The following is a 17,088-nucleotide window of genomic DNA, read 5'->3' as shown; positions in this document are numbered from 1 at the left end:
GCTGTGAGATGCCCGTGCATTGCAATGAAGAGTAGCTCCCACTTGCCACAAATAGAAAAAGCCCATATACAGCAAGGAAGACCCAGCGCAGTCGAAAATAAATCAATAAATATCCCCAGCTCATCCACAGACCCTTACAAAGAGCTGAATGCAGCTGTGCTCCTATAGTCAGACTCACACAGTCCTGAGTCAAAGGCATTACCCTTCCGTCTGCATTCTAATCATTCCAAGTACACTCACCTAAGGTCTCCAGCCGTGGCTAAAAAGAACATTCTCTCACAGGATTTTTCAGTTTCCACCTAGACAGCCCAGGCTTATTTCTGATCCTGCCTCTTAAAAGCATTCACAAATTTCAAATTTTGCTCAGAAAGTACCCTCAGATCCACAAATCCTGGAGTGCCTCATTGGCACTAATTGGCTAAACATCTCCAGACATTCATTGATTTTTCTCCTTCATTCATCCAGCAGGTATCTATTGCCCATCAACAGTGCCCAGCTGAGCCTCATAACTGAAATTGCATTCTTATTATTCTATCCCCGATATGATTATGTCTCCCAAACCAACTCTATTTGCCAATTATTCATTTGCTTTTCCCATAAGTGCTGCGTCACTATGCAGGGCCTATGAAGGTCCAATCAAAAGCAAAGAAACACTAGAGTTCAGGCATCTGTGCTGCTTCATTATGATCAGATAAATGCATGGCTCCCTGAAGACCCCTTCATAACAGTATGACCTACCACCAACACCCCCATCCTGCAGACTGTTTCCCCAGCCTGAACCTGAGGGGCAGTCAGACGCATGAGAAGAAACTCGGTCCAGCTTCATCCACCCCCAACGCCCACACACGAGGAGCCACCGCTTCAACTTTCCTTAGTTCCAGTCCACCTGCTTCCCAAAAGCTTCATATTGCAATCAGGCGCTTGAGAACCACAAGACAAGGACTATAAAACTGCAGTCTGGCAACAACCTAAGGCACACTCCCCAAAGAGGGAAGTTCTTGCACTGCAGCTACCAGATCCCCACCCCAATCTATTTCTTACCCAGCTCAGCTTCCTGCTCTGCAGTCCCAACACTCTAAGACCACTTCTCTTACAATAAAGTCCATATGTGACAAACGCATTGCTAACATCATAAACAACAGTGAAAAGCTGAAAACATTTCCCCTAAGATCAGGAAAAAGGCAAGGATGACCACTCTTACCATTTTTACTCAAGAGAGTATTGGAAGTCCTAGCCACAGCAATCAAAGAAGAAAAAGAAATAAAAGGAATCCAAACTGGAAGGGAAGAAGTAAAACTGTCACTGTTTGCAGATGACATGATGCTATATGTGGAAAATCCTAGAGATGCCACCAGAAAACTACAAGAGCTCATCAGTAAATTCGGTGAAGTTGCAGGATACAGAATTAATATACCACATCACCACTTCTGCTCCATAGCAAGACTTTTCAGTCTGGACAGATGGGACCCCAAAGGTATTTCAGGTTAAAAATGAGTTAGAGATTTTTCTATTACTAGTCACAAAGCCTATATATTATTAATCTTCCATATATTATTTATGGGCTTCCCTGATAGCTAAGTTGGTAAAGAATTCACCTGCAATGCAGGAGACCCTGGTTTGATTCCTGGGTTGGGAAGACCTGCCAGAGAAGGGATAGGATACCTACTCCAGTATTCTTGGGCTTCCCTTATGGCTCAGCTGGTAAAGAATCCACCTGCAATGCGGGAGACCTGGGTTTGATCCCTGGGTTGGGAAGATCCCCTGGAGAAGGGAAAGGCTACCCACTCCAGTATTCTGGCCTGAAGAATTCCACAGACTACAGTCCACGGGGTCACAAAGAGTCAGACACGACTGAGCAACTTGCACTTTCATATGTTATTTATCTAAGAACTAAGTGATCAGTTGAATATCTATATATTTGAAAAGCAAAGTTATTTACAAATTGAAAAATAAACAAATTTTAAATGATTTTATTTTTTTAGTTCAACAGCAAAACACAATCATTTTGAAAAACTATACCACATTGTAACTCTACGAGCTGATAAGAGTGACCAAAGCATATACATGACAAGTGACTCATTTTGCTTCCTTTGAAACAAAGAACTACTTTACGTCCCACTACTCTTTATTAACTAGCCAAGATTACACACTGATGTTTATTAAAATAACCAATAGATCTGACTTTTTGACATGTGCCAACCCAATGGCAACAAGGACTCTGAAAAGTAAAGACTCCCCGAGTCATTTTCATGAATCAATAAAGCCTCAGACCAGGAGGGAAATGTGCATTTCACTTTCACTTTAGTCTAGTATAGTTGGCTGGAAACCAGCTTGTTTTTCTCACTTTCATTTACAAATTCCACTTTATTATTTGGCTCTTTCCACTGTTGTTGTTATTGTTTAGTTGCTAAGTCTTGTCTGACTCTTTCACAATGCCATGAACTGTAGTCAGCAAGGCTCCTCTGTCCATGGGATTTCCCAGGCAAAAATGACTGGAGTGGGTAGCCATTTCCTTCTCCAGGGGATTTTTCTGAACCAGGGATCAAACTCGCATCTTCTGCATTGGCAGGCACATTCTTTACTACTGAGCTAGCAGGGAAGCAGGGCTCTTTCAATAGCAGCTCCTAAAAAAGAAAGAGACCTTTTCTCCTCAAGGACTCGTGCACTTCAGCCTGGAGTTTTAACACATTTCCTTGTTGGAAGCCAGCCTTCTAAGGATGAGTATGACTTCAACTCACAAAGCCAAGGAAACTGACTTCAATGGTGAGACTCTGTAGTCCATGCTGCCCTCAGCCTCCAAGAGCAACATCATAAAATAGCTGGATATTATAAGTAAGCTATATCCTGGGTGAAGGGAAAAGTAGATGCTTTCTGCCTCATTTAGTAAGAAAATTATGATGCTCAGCCAGACAGCCTCTTCTTCCCCAGACACAGAAAATGTGCTTCTCTTATGATAGAATTCAAAGCCAGACTGCTCCCTGGACCCCTGTTCAGAATAGAGCTCTAGCAAACTTTAGCTTTTCAAATAACCCACCCAATTTCTCATCCTAGAAACTCATCTGGACTCAGAATGCCATTGTGACACATGCCAGGGATCCAGCCCAGCCATCAGTGAGGCAACTGCCTCCCGTCTCACCAGCAGTGGGGAGAAGTCAAACACGGGAGAGACACTGGTGTTATCCTCGCTATGACTATCACCCTGATCCCAAGTTCCCCAGCCAAAAATGCTCTAGAAGGGAGATGATCACCCCACTCTGGTTAAGGAACCAGCACAGTTAAACCATTAGAGTTGAATTATCATCACTTTGGAAGCTCAACTCCTAGCTTTCTGGGGCTCCCTACAGTGAAAGCTGGGGAAGAAGCCGGAGCAGATGGAGTCACTGCTGAGAAGAAATGGTCCTCTCTGCACTGGCTTCTGTGTGGCCCAGAGTCCAGCACTGTTTCCAACGGAATGAGACAAACTGGAGGCAAATTCCACTCATACCTACATCAGGCAGGCCCACCTGCGCCCACGGAGACAAAGCCCCAGCAGGTCCAGACAGCATCAACCTCCAAGCCAGGCGGGGCTTCGGAATGAGTGTTTAGAGCAGGAACCCAGCGCATCAAGCCCGCCCGCCCCTTGCTGTTGCCCCCAAGACAAAGCTGGCCAAGACTTGGGTGTGCTGTTAGGATCTCCCTCTGCAGGTTCCAGGGAGGACTCCAGGTCCAGTAAGCATCTGCGGCGAGGAGCAGGAAGGAGCTAGTCAGAGTGGGTCACTCTGCATGGGTGACAGAACAGCCCCCAGTTCCTGGGTACCAGGTAGGTTTGAACAAAACAAATCCGAAACTCCACTTCCTGGAGGAGGTGATGTACTTAATGTGCTCCAGAACAGAGATGAGGGTACCGAGAGAGGACCAAGGAAAACCACAGTCGCTGGACAAAATCGGCAGCTCTGAAGGACTAGGTCCTATGACCTTGGGTCCGTACACACGAGCTGTCCCCAGGAGAGGCCATTATTTCACACATCAAAGCTGAATTCAAAAGATCCATTTGTGAACTGTCAGAGCTAAGGCTCAAGCTTCACTCAGAACAATGTCACATCAGCCCAGCCACCAGCCAACCAGGTGAGCAAGGGTGGGTCACTCGACTGAGCATCGTCACACACCCATGGAGAGAGGCCCCTTGGTGCTTCTCTTTGAGAGGCTTCCCAAGCTCAGTTAAACCCACTGGGTGCAGTAAATACAAAATCAGAAGAGCGCAAGCATGCTAATAAGATGAAGACTCAGATTACAAAGGGAAATGAAAGACGTGAGAAAATGTCAAATGTCGCTCATTCACTCGGGCTGGGTTGGCATCTCTCCTAGCTGGAGGTCAACAGTACCCAGTCGAATCTTCTGAGCAGATGTGTCTATAAATAGCCTTTCACCCTGACCCATTTATAAATAGAAGAGCTTCCTTGCTCAAATTCCTCCTTGGCTCACAACACATTCAGAAATATCATCACTTACAGCCAGTTGGTAATGCTATGCCACGTTCTACGTTCTCTTCACCCGGGAGCTTCACCACACTAGAAACACTCACCCTCTAGTGATTCAGAAGAGAGACACATGTTCCTGAAAATTAGGGGACTTGGTTAAAAGGGGACTTTGCTTCTACATGTAGAAGCAAAGAAATCAACCAAAATAAAGCTTTAAAGCAGTAAACTAGCAGTGCTTTACTAATCATGCAAAAAGCAAGGATAGAAAGTACAGAACAGAAGGCGTGGTACGTTACCCAGGAGCCCTGCTAGGGACCGCATGTCCTTCTCCATCAGCATGTAAATCTCCTCCTCGGAGAAGCGGCCAATGCCGTGGCCGTGCATCTCGCGTTTCACGATTCCTTTCGTTATGTGGCACACGACCCACCTCAGCAGGTTACTGAAGGGACCGCCACCACTAAGAGAGAGCATCTTCCGGGTCTCATTGAGATTGTCCACCCACTGGCAATAAGCTAAGGTCCTGGAATTGCGTGGAAAGAAGTTACTACTGTGCGTTAGATACATGCAGGTCCGCAGACTCAATTTCCAGGGAGGGGCTGGGAATTCAGCGCAGGCTAGAGGACTGAATCACTGCAGCTTTTACAAAGAGCAGTCTGCAGGGCAGATGCTACAACAGGCTCAAGTCCACGCCTGCACCTAGGGTCAGATAACTTGCCACGCTACCATCCACCAAGCCTCCTCTGAACCTGTCCGGGGACCCCCAGCCCCCCAAGGCCGTGCTTCTGCTCTCTCTCAGGCAGCCCCACAGAAAACAAGCAGAAACCCACTTTAAAAGGGTTTTAGGCAGGACAGTGAGTACCTATGTGGGTGGGGGGCGTGGCAATGGGAAGGAGGTGGCAGTGACTTGGGCGCTGGTTTCATTCTTTTTTGATCAAAGTGATGGTTATACAAGCCTCTGCTCTGTGTTTTTAATTTTTATTGAATTATAGTTGATGTACAATATTGTGGTACTTTTAGGTGTACGGCAAAGTAATTCAGAAACACACATATATATACACACACATTTATATTCTTTTTTACATTCTCTTCCATTATAGGTAATTATAAGATATTGAATATAGTTCCCTGTGCTATACAGTAGGTCCTTGTTGATTATCTACTTTACATATAGTAGTATATATATTTTTATCCCAAACTCCTAATTTGATCCCCGCCCCCCTGCCTATGGTAATCATAAGTTTGTTTTTTATGTCTGTGAGTCCATTTCTGCTTTGTAAATAAATTCATTTGTATCATTATTTTAGATTTCACACATAAGCAATATCATATGATACTTGTCTTTGTCTGGCTTACTTAGTATGATAATCTCTAGGTCCATCCATGTTCTTGCAAATGGCATTATTTCATTCTTTTCTATGCTCTATGTTGATTAATTAAGCTGCACGTTTTTTGTCTTATACACTTTGTGTATACATTTTATATTTGCTGATATAGAAGGATTTTTTTTTCAAAAAAGAAATTTTTTTGCCTTTTTGACAGAATCTCTGGCGGCTCAGATGGTAAAGAATCTGCCTGCAATGCAGGAGACCCAGGCTCGATTCTGGGTTGGGAATACCGCCTGGAGAAGGGAACGGCTACCCACTCCAGTATTCTTTCCTGGAGAATTCCACGGACAGAGGAGGCTGGTGGGCTACAGTTCATGGGGTCGCAAAAAAAGTCAGACACAACTGAGCGACTAACACTTTCACTTTCACGGAATAGTTATAGCTGCCCATGTTTACTATGGACTATATAAATTATAAATAGTATACAAATGATTCATTCTCCAGAAAGGCAGCTTCGGTTTGTTCTCCAGGACCCTAGAGTGAACAGAAACACCAAAGGAACTTGGCTGGCTCATTCTTCCCGACGGGGTGATGGTTGTGGCACAAAGTCCAGAAGCTCCTGTGTGACCCGTGTGGACGCTAAGCGGTTAACAGCTGCTGGCGTGGTGTGCTGGCTGCAACACTCAGGCCTTTGCTGATTTCGTTCTCTGAACCTGGGGTGATCGCCAGACTGTTTTTATGGTTCATAGTGTTGGGAGATAGAAATTAAAAGCTTTTCCTACTGGAGGCTAAGAAAAACACAACTGTGGGCGTTGAGACGGAAGATATTTTAGCTCTTCCTCGCAGTGAGCAGTAAAAGCTGCGCTGGAGTCACCTCCCGCTGCTGGCTGATACAGTAACGGTCACTTGGAAAACATCAGAGGAGTGAAGATACTTTTTACAGACAGAAGGGATGATACAAGGGATAATAGCTAATTGTAGCTACTTTCTATCTCAAAATAAGACCCTGATATTTTGATCATTTTATACAGTTCTATTCTTTAAAGTATGAAAATAAGGAGGAAAAAAACAGATTTCTCTAATTTTTGAAAGTCTTCCTGATTTTCACTGAAGTCTCACAACCAATATCAACATACTCTATTCTACAACTATAACTCTTTTTTATTAGCTTTTTAAAAGGTGCTTACAAATCTTGTTAGAAAGATTTGTGCACCTCTTTTAGTAAGGATCTCAAAATAAACTGTTGAGGAGGCAAGAAATTTTGATTGAAAAGAGGAAAAAGTACACTGCAATGGTAACTAATTAATATGTAGAGAGTCAATAAAAGTTCTGATATAAAAGATTTCATTTATTCTCGCATTTTTTTTTATAAATGTGCAAATAAAATGCTTTTCTAGTTGTTCCTTTTATACCTGCAATAATCAGTGTGTCACTTTTCACATTCCACTAATCGGCACTTTGATTCTAGTAATAACTATACTAGATCTAAATTCATAGTAAAAAGGTCAGTTCCATCCTTGATTATTCTGGAAGTCAGTGATCTGAAAACAAAACTCAATTACCCTAAGTTAAGCATGACCAGGTAATAACAGCATCCAGGAAGCATCTAAAGTGTAAAAATGAGGAGTGGGGTGGCTCTAAACAGATCAATTGGTGTGAAAGAGAATTCATTCTTTGTAGACAAATCACATGGGTTTGATCACAAGCACAACCGATCGAGAAGAATGAGCAGCCGTTCACCAGGCAGCAGAGGCAGAGGCGTGTGCGGAAGAGTCCCAGCTGCTCCATGAACGGCAAGAATTTCCAGATGGGCAGCTGGGGCCTGGGATGCCTGGGGGAGCCTGGAAGCATTGAAGCCAGAAGGATGGGCAAGGACTGGGTCAAGATGTGCCTGCTACTAAGGGAACTAAGACTTATTTTGAAAGCCACGTTGAACCACCAAAAGGTTTTAAGCAGACGAGACACATAATCAGATGCATGGCAAGGTGAAGAAAGGAGTGGAGTAGAGACATGATGGAGGATGCCATCTCCCAGGCTGAGGGTTGGAGTGGATGGTAACCAGTCCTGGCACACACGGACTGGACAGACTTAGGTGATGAAAGATGAGTTAACCTGCTGCATTTGAAAGTTCCATAAAACCTGCAAGGGAGGATCCCAAAGGTTTAGGTTCTACGGGCAGGGGCAGGGTGGTGGCCGTTTCAAAGAGGCGACAGGAGCTGAGGTTGCCTAAGAAAGTTTCTAGGATAAGGAGTGGTTCGAGGGAAGCCTAGTTCCAAGGCAAGTGAGAAGACCAGAGGGCCAGGCGGGAAGGGCCGACACGGAGAGAAAGAGAGCCACCGCTCTCTGTGAAACGGAGAAGCGAGGGGCTCCAAGGAGGTTCCCAGTTTCCCATGAACTCGATCTCCTCTGAGAGCAGGAGATGAGGGCGTACGCCGAGGATGAGGCAGCTGCAGCGGGAAGAGAGTCTGAGAAGACCGATGAGTTAGCGGAGCCGTAGGGACAGAAGAAGCGGCTGTTGTCTGGGCCACACAGCTGAGCAGGGCAGAGGAACACACGCCATGCCCAGCCCCAGGCTGCGGTGGAAGGTTCTCCCCCTGCATCAGCAAGTCAGACACAGGGCACAGGAGAGACGCTGGGTTGATGCAGAAAGTGACAGCTGAAAGTAGCCTCAGACACTGGCTCTCTGTCCTCTTCCCCACCCTGCTCTCGTTTTCCTTCCTCTCTCTCCCTGGCCCCAAACTGTAGACCAGTATCAGGGAAGAGAAGCAAATAAGAGCCACGCAGGCTCTTCCATGGCCAAGCCCTGTGAAGTGGGTATAAACTGCAATGTCAATGAAAATGCGCGCTTCAAGGGTCCCTAAGTCAATTTCTACAGATCAAAGACATCCCTCACACATGCAGCCATATCCTGACAACCCCAAGTCCACACCCGCCCACACGAAAGCTTCTTGAACATCTCCACGTGAAAGGGACTGCCACACCCACCGCTCCCCCGGAACCACTCTCTCCAAGTCAACAACCCCTTCCTGTTGCAAAGTTCAAATATATTTTCTTTTCATCTTTATCTTTCTTGAACTCTTTGCAGCATCCAATACTATCAGCCTCTTTCTTAGAATTCTCCCTCGGCTTACGTCTCTACCACTTTTCCTCTCATCTCTTACATGTTGCCAAGGTTTTTATCTTTATCCCTTCTACCTTCTTACACCTCACTCATGGGGTGATCTATGTTTCACATTCATGATTTCAAAGTGAGGACTCCCAACTCCGTATCACAGCCCACGAGACCTCTGTCCCAAGACCTGCAGACACACTGAGGGAGCCTCAGGCACTCAAACCCACATATCCAAAGTTGGATTCATCCTCTCTCTTCCTCGAAAATCTGCTACTCTGCACCTAAACCGGAAGGAATCCCGGAAAGTCCTCTTCACCGCTCCCCACACCTCCCTCCTGACAGCCAGTCACCCTCGGCTTTGTCACCAATTCGACTGACACTATCATTCCGGCTGCATCACTGCCCAACCCTGAGGGTGGTGGCCGCCTCACAGGTCTCCCAACGGCCCCTCAAGGACTTCTAGAAATCCATTTCCCCCTAGTCAGCCACAAAGAGCTTCCTAAAACACAAATTCCACAGTATCACACTGCTTCTCAGAGTCATGCATTCACTCCCCATAGCTGCTTCACCTGGCACCTCAGCCTCTCCCATCCCACCCACCCCCACCACCAATAGCCTGACCCCAAAGCTGGCACTGCCTCCCCACAGAATTATACATGCCTGCCCAACTACCTCCTTCTGGCCTCTAAACTTCTGCAGACTGCTGCCCCTCTGCCTGAGAGCCTCGTCTTACCCTCTCAGCCGATCCCTTCCCCCATCACTCTGAGTGGCCCTAGATTCTGCTTGACATCATCTCCTCCGGAACCCTGCGTCACAGCGCTCCAGCAGATGCTCTTCAGACTCTCCCCCAGCGCTGCTTGGCTCTGCAGGCTGGATGGCTCCCTCCCCTGTGGGCCAACGGAGGGCAGGCACCTTGCCTTCCCTGCCATCCAGCCCCTGGGGGTCATTCATCCCGGAACTCTGCTGAAAGGGTGAATTATTGACTGAAGGAAAAGTTCTGAGCCAGCTGCTGCAGTGGAGTGTGTCTAAAAGCTGACAATATTTATGTAGGAAAATGGAAAGAGAGAGGCCTGTGGAAAATGAGGAAGGAAGGGCTGCCCCCGTTCTCCTTCTGGGATCTGCCTCTTCACTCTCTGCTGGGAAGAGGCCACTTCCCAGGGGACTGTGAATTACAAACCAGAGAGGATGGGGAGGGCCAATGTGGAAACTGGACCAGGCTGGGCAATTAAAATAATTTCTCATTCTGAGAGCCTCTGTCAGGAAGTTGATACTCATTTTTTTAAAATATATCACAACTGACATATCTGGTCTCTCCTACAAAATGAGGTCAAAGAGGTTTGTTTTTTTTTTCCCCACTATTGATGATCTTAGCACTGAAGAGTAAACCCTGCTGAAATATTTTTAAAGGAGCTGGGAAGGAAAGAAAAGTAGATCTCTGATGTTTTAATAAAGACATCTCTCATTATAACCTCCCATGAAGCCTGGGCTGTGGCCGAAATGACTATGAGCGCATATGGGAGAAACTGCAAACCTACTGCTTGCTGAATGTTCTCAGCATGTGGCCTCTTCAACCATGAGAACGCCCTTTTGCTGGTCACGTCACTGCCTCCTTGTCACCTTTCACTTGTACTCTAGTGCTCTAGGGTGCAGAAGCACATGGTGTGCTTCGTAATTTCACCACCTTTCACAGTATTAGAAATGCCTCTCTGAACGGGGCCCTCACTGCATCTAAGACTGGGGGGAGGCATACAAAACAGAAAGGAGAGGGGACCACTTCAATCGAGTTGTAATCAAGGAGAGAGAGTCTCCTGGCTTTTAGAGAAAATCTCGGGTAAGTCCATTTATTAAAGCATCCCATCTATCCCACTCACCAAAAGCCAAACTCAAAATTTTTAAAAATGGGACTTCCTTGGGGGTCCAGTGATTAAAATTTGACCTTCCAATTTAGGGGGTGCAGGTCTGATCACTGGCCAGGGAACTAAGATGCCACATGCCTCGGGGGTGGGGGTGGTGAGTGGGGAACAGAAAACAGAAAAAATATTGCAAAAAATTCAATAAAGACTTTAAAAAATAGTCCACAGGAAAAAAAATTAATTATAGCCAACCTAGAAGTGATTTGAATCCTCTTTTCTAACATCTATTTTTATGGGTGAAACTGTTATGACTATAAGGGAGTTTGACAATGGTACCCGACACCACTGAGATTAGAAAAGCTTAAGACACTCCTGGTGACTCAGAAGGTAAAGAATCTGCCCGCAATATGGGAGACCCGGGTCATTGCCTGGGTTGGGAAGATCCCCTGGAGAAGGAAATGGCAACCCACTCCAGTACTCTTGCCTGGAGAATTCCACGAACAGAGGAGCCTGGTGGGCTACAGTCCATGGGGTTGCAAAGAGTCGGACACAGCTGAGCTGCTCACACACACACACACACACACACACACACACACGACACTCACTAGTGTCCACAAGGGGACAGTCTGTCACCTAGAAGCCTCTATAGCATCTGTTATCAAAACAATTTCATTCCAGTAATCTGACCCCAAGTCTCTCAGACGTTGCTTTATTCTGGCTTCCCTGCACTTAACTTCAGCATCCAGTGAAATAAAGGGGATAAAAAACCTGTCTCCTCCATCTTCAATAATAGCATTTATAATGCAAGTAGGATATAATTGTATGGGTTTCAAGTGCAAGAAAAAACCACTTTATAGCTGAGTGTGCTTTTTGTAGAGACCTAATTCAGAGCTTCAGAATCATATGATGTTAGATCAAGTTTTCATTATATAATGACAGGAGTCTTTGTTTCCATAAAGTTGTATCTGAAGTAGAGTATTTTTAAAGTTTCAGAGCAAGACAGACATATCTGAAAACTCCAGATAACTGAATCAATTGAGTCAAATAATTAATTCTCCCTGTTACACTTCTGTAAGTATAAATACAACTTCCTGAGCTCATCGATGGTGAAAATTCAACAAGCTCTCATGGAAAGCTCATACTTGTAATATTTTCCTACATACTGTGGTCAGTTCCCTATGCTGGCCCTTGGTTTCCACAGGCATGCATTTTCTTACCATGGATTGCACCGGGTAGAGGGGGTGGGATTTGGGATTTAGAGCTCTCAAAAAAGGCTGTTTAGGATCTCCCCAAAGCAAGAAGTTAGCTAAAGGTTTGGAAACTTAAACAGAGAACGTTTGTTTTTCCTTCTGCTACTGAAGACTAAAAGAAATTGGAGGAACTAGAATTTTTTTTTTTTTGAAAGGTCACTGGATATTTGTATCTCCATCAAGACTTCACCTCCCACCTTCACTCATTTCTCAAATTAATGCTTAAGGAGACACAAATGAGAAACAGTAGCTAACCCCAAAAAATAAGTTGTTTGTATTTTAATTTATTTTTTTTTTTTTTTGTATTTTAATTTAAAAAAAACTAATTAAGAGATTTCCTGGTGGCTCAGTGGTAAAGAGTTCACCTGCGGGTGCAGGAGACACGGGTTTGATTCTTGATCTGGGAAGATCCCACATGCCACAGAGCAACTAAGCCCTTGTGCCCCAACTATCGAGCCTATGCTCTGGAGCCTGGGAACTGCAACTACTGAAGCCCTTGCAACCTAGAGCCCATGCGCCACAAGAGGAACCACCACAATGAGAAGCCCACACACCGCAACTAAGAGTAGCCCCCGCTAACAACTAGAGAAAAACCCACACAGCAATAAGCACACTCAAAAAATAAAAAAAAAAAATTTAAAAATAAATAAATAAATAAAAATAAAATTAAAAAAATTTAAAGTCCTAATTAAAAATTACTATTTTTTAATTAAGAAGAGAAGAATCTACATATGACCTTTGCAACTTCCCAAGCACTTGGGGGTGTGTGATCTGTAAAATTCAGATTCTCACCCACTGGAGTTCCACCTTCCAAGGCTCCCTCCCAGCCCTCCCCACCACACCCTGCCCCCTCATCACATCAGGAGGAAAAGAAGAGAAGAGAAGAACAGAAGATGAACTTCTATCAGGGACTAAACATATATAACACGTCACTAATACCCAGAGCAAGAAGCAGTGACAGGTGGTACTTGGAAATCTTGCTGGATCGAAGCCTTTCTAAGCCGAATATAAATTTTACTCATGTACACTTAGCACACACAGAAATCAAAGAGTGTTGCAAACCTACCAACTTAACTGTAAGGCTTTCAGCTTTTCAGGCAGCTGAAAAAGTGCTAGCTCTCCATATTAATGGGCCCATCCACCAAATGAAGTAGCACTTGGGGGTGGGGGGTGGGTGGCGGCTCAGCAAGGGAAGGCTCAGAGAGCCTGGATGGCCCCAGGCTGGTTCTTCATTTTCCTGATCACTGCAGAGCGAGACCTGTAACCCCCAGTGAGCAAGTGAGATGACTCTGTCCCCCAAGGGCTTTTCCCTGAAGCTAAGCGTGTCACCTGCACTCACGCATTTCGGTCCACACTGCAACCCCTGCACTCTTTGAGAGGGAAGGGCCAGGAGTTCTCCATAAGTATTGTAAAGAACAGGCCGCACGGAGTCTGTGATCACTCCCACACTGATCTGCACCCCTGCCGCCACTCTGCCTGACTCCCTCCTTCCTCCCACCCCCTTCAACTCTGCAGCGAGACAGAGAAGAAAGTGATGCTCCAGGTCAGTCCTAGAATAAAGTGGGCAAGAACTGAAAGTGGAGAAAGAATAAGAAAAAAAGCAGAAGGTACAAAACTCAAGAGACAAGTTTTCCATTTAGAAAGAGCTGAATGTATGAAATAGGAATGTGATGGCAAAGAACTTTCTACAATCAACCCCACATTGAATGTATCTCTCAGTGCAAGAGGTGAAAGTTACTCAGTGAGCAATGACCTAGGAGTAACAATTAATGCCCAGAAAGAGTGGACTCAGCAAGTCTTTATTAAAACTTTGGAACAAGAATAAGTGCAGAAATGAGGGAAAAAACATTTCTTACCTATTGGAGTGTATAGAAAGGCTAAAACTCCAGAAGATAAATGGAAAAAAAAAACAAAACCCACATTTCAATGAGATTGTAAAGCAAGAAGAACCAAGTCTGCCTAACTCACGCAATGTCACAGCAGCATACCATCTGCAAAACAGGGTACCTAACCCACTTAGTGTGTGCAATGCTTCAAACCCAGGGGGTATGGGCTGGAAGTCAGCCAATCAGGGCAAAGTACAAGTTCGGAGTCAGCCAATCAGGGCAAAGTACAAGCTAGGAGTCAGCCAATCAGGGCAAAGTACAAGCTCGGAGTCAGCCAATCAGGGCAAAGTACAAGCTCGGAGTCAGCCAATCAAGGCAAAGGTACTCAGAAAACAGTAGTAAGCTTTACTTCTGGATCATGGAGAAGCTCTTGTCATACAGGGAAAACTGACAATACTCTGCCAAAGCTTGCATAATTTATTTCACCGGAGACTTCTATCTGCCTTAGTCTTCTGTTCCCTCCTCTGAGTATCTGATGCAACATTAATTCAGCAGTTTGTATTTGTAAAAAAGCCCAGTCTATCTCCCTCATTTCAGTGACCTAGATTGTGAGTAAGGAACTATAGCCCAAGGGCTAAGAAGTTTTCATATTTATAAATGGTTGAGGGGTGAAAAAATCAAAAGAACAGTATTTTATATTAAATGAAATTCAAATGTCAGTGCTTTTGTTGTTTTATTTAAACACAGTGATGCTTATTCATGTGTGTATCATCTATGGCTGCTTTTGCGCTAAAACCGCAGAATTAAGGAGTTGCCACAGACAAATGTAGTTCAAAAAGTCTAACATATGTACTAGGTGGGCCTCAACAGAAAATGTCAATTCTGCTCTAGATACCTAGGGACTTAACAGTCATAGTTTTGGCCCCTAAGGCAGTCAGAATGTAGAACACTTTGGAAAAGGTGCAGCGGTGGGGGAGGGAGCTGAAATGTGAAACAACTTGGCTTGCTTCACAGGACGGGGGCATGCCCTGGACACCCGCCCAGGCACCCGGGGGGACTCACCAGTAGAAATGCTCCTCCACCATCTTAGTCACTGCCCTGGAGATGGCTCGTTCATGAGGACCAAGGTTTTTGTTTAAATTCACTCCAAGTTTCTCTTCCAGAAAGTCAATTATGAATTCTGTCCCGGAAACTTTTTCATGATTATATTCAATCCAAGGCATTTTCCCTTGAGCAGAGAGTTTTCCACCAAAATAATTCTAAGCAGAGTAAATTGTAAAGAGAAAAGCAAAGTTTTATTTAAACTTCACTGTATGGTTAACAGAAACAAACATTCCAACAGTATATTTGATAGTGACTGCACTACTCAAGTGAATGAAATCAGCATTAAAAACTCTTAAGGGGATAAACAGTTAATCTGGGGGAAAAAAAGGTTTATCTCACATGAAAATATTACTTTACTCCCATACATTTTATCATGGGTTCTGGCTTGTGTGTGATTAGTCGTTCAGTTGTGTCCAACTCTGCGACCCTACGGACTGTAGCCTGCTGGATCCTCTGTCCATGGTGACTCTCCAGGCCAGAATACTGAAGTGGGTTGCTTCTCCAGGGGATCTTCCCAACCCAGGGATCGAACCCAGGTCTCCCACATTGCAGGCAGATTCTTTACCATCTATGCCACCAGGGAAGCCCTTACTGTTCTGGCTTACTGGGTTTTTCTTTTTTCTTTTTTTTTCTTTTTTTAAAGAGCAGAAAGGAAGGTGAGAGCTGAAATGATCTTCATCCTGGTCAGAGTCAGTCTAATTATAATGTATGAACAATCCAAAAATGCAGAAAATGAAAATAAACCACAAGGAGGCATATACTGATTGGGCTACTGATCAGAAACCTCACTTGGAACAGTACCTTACACTTGAAAATGCTTACAATAACACCACTATATTGCAAACAAGTGGTCCCAGAAATTACAACAGTGGGATAGAACAAAGCGTGCCCAACAGACTCAATTCCAGTGCCTATGAAAATGCAGATTCCTAGGCCCACACCCAGATCACTGAGTCAGAATCCAGGGGAAGGTGGCCAGAAATCTGTACATTTGACAACCTCCCTTTGATTCATACCCACAGCAGAAGTTTATGGTGTCTCAGGGGAGATTCTGATCCCAAAACGGGGTTGGTGGGAGGTGGGGGTGGAGTCACAGACTTTATAAGCATTGAGAATGACAGGGGAACATCTTCTGATCCCTGTATAAAAAGATCCTAATCACACTGATGGAGCAGATCCTGTGATAATGATCACATTTATTCAACTGCTTTTCTCAGTATATTTGGACTTTGTGAACCTCAAAGTTGATTTTTAAATGTGAATCCAGTTTTGGGTGGTCTACACAGCTTAAATTAATCAAATTATTACAAACTTCTCCTCGTACTTCATACAAGTCAATAGTTCAGATACTATGGACTAGTAGTCAAATGTTGGTTCCTGTGGAGGAAACTGAACTCTCAGACATTGCTGATGGGAATGTAAAATGGCACGAACACCTTGAAACCATCTGATAATTTCTTAAAAGGCTAAGTACACACCTGCCACTCAATCCAACCATTTCACTCCTTGGTGTTTACCTAAGAGAAAAGAAAGCATATGTCCATGCAAAGACTTGTACACATGCTTTCTTGGGGGGGGGGGGCATGTGTGCGCGTGTTCACGCGCTCAGTTTGTGTCTGACTCTGCGACCACATGGATTGCAGCCCACCAGGCTTCTCTGTTCATGGAATTTTCCAGACAAGAATACTGGATCGGGTTGCCACTTCCTACTCCAGGAAGCAGGAGATAACATTTTAGGGATACCATGAAAATATCTAAAGATTAGACGAATTCAAAAAATATTTTTAAAGAGAAACACAAAAGTGTCCAAAGTAACCAGCAAAACTAAGTGTGAGATGCAGGTAATCTTTTTTCATGAATTTCAATTTTTCTGAATGTTATATTCCTTTTAAAATAAATCTATATAATTTTTAAATAATACTTAATTTTCCTTAACTTCCTTAAACATATTAAAGCACTCCTGGTCTATTTTTATTTAGGCAATTGGAGTCTGACTGGCCCACCAACAAGTTTCTGAAAGTAATTTTGAGAAGAATGATGAAGAGGTAAATCCTCTTTATCTTTGCCAAGCTGACATTTTCCCCTGCAAGTCTGTCCTAGATGAGATTAATGCATCTATACTTAGGCTACATTACTAGCACATCAGTGAAACCCATAGGCT

At 44.4% G+C, this 17,088-nt stretch overlaps 1 protein-coding gene across 3 annotated transcripts in view; it reads right to left on the bottom strand.

Annotated features, from left to right (window-relative positions):
* The window catches only part of FAXC (failed axon connections homolog, metaxin like GST domain containing), a 67,654-nt gene that overhangs the window by 36,162 nt on the left and 14,404 nt on the right, over positions 1–17,088 (bottom strand). For all 3 annotated transcript variants that reach the window (XM_065911269.1, XM_065911268.1, XM_065911271.1), the window contains 2 exons: positions 14,886–15,082; positions 4,754–4,977 (listed from right to left, as the gene is read on the bottom strand). In XM_065911269.1, the coding sequence (XP_065767341.1) occupies positions 4,754–4,977; positions 14,886–15,082 (421 nt within the window). The remainder of the gene's footprint in view (positions 1–4,753; positions 4,978–14,885; positions 15,083–17,088) is intronic.

This window comes from Muntiacus reevesi, chromosome 19 (assembly GCF_963930625.1).
Source record: "Muntiacus reevesi chromosome 19, mMunRee1.1, whole genome shotgun sequence".
Taxonomy (NCBI): domain Eukaryota; kingdom Metazoa; phylum Chordata; class Mammalia; order Artiodactyla; family Cervidae; genus Muntiacus; species Muntiacus reevesi.
This window is presented reverse-complemented; position numbering and strand designations above follow the sequence as displayed.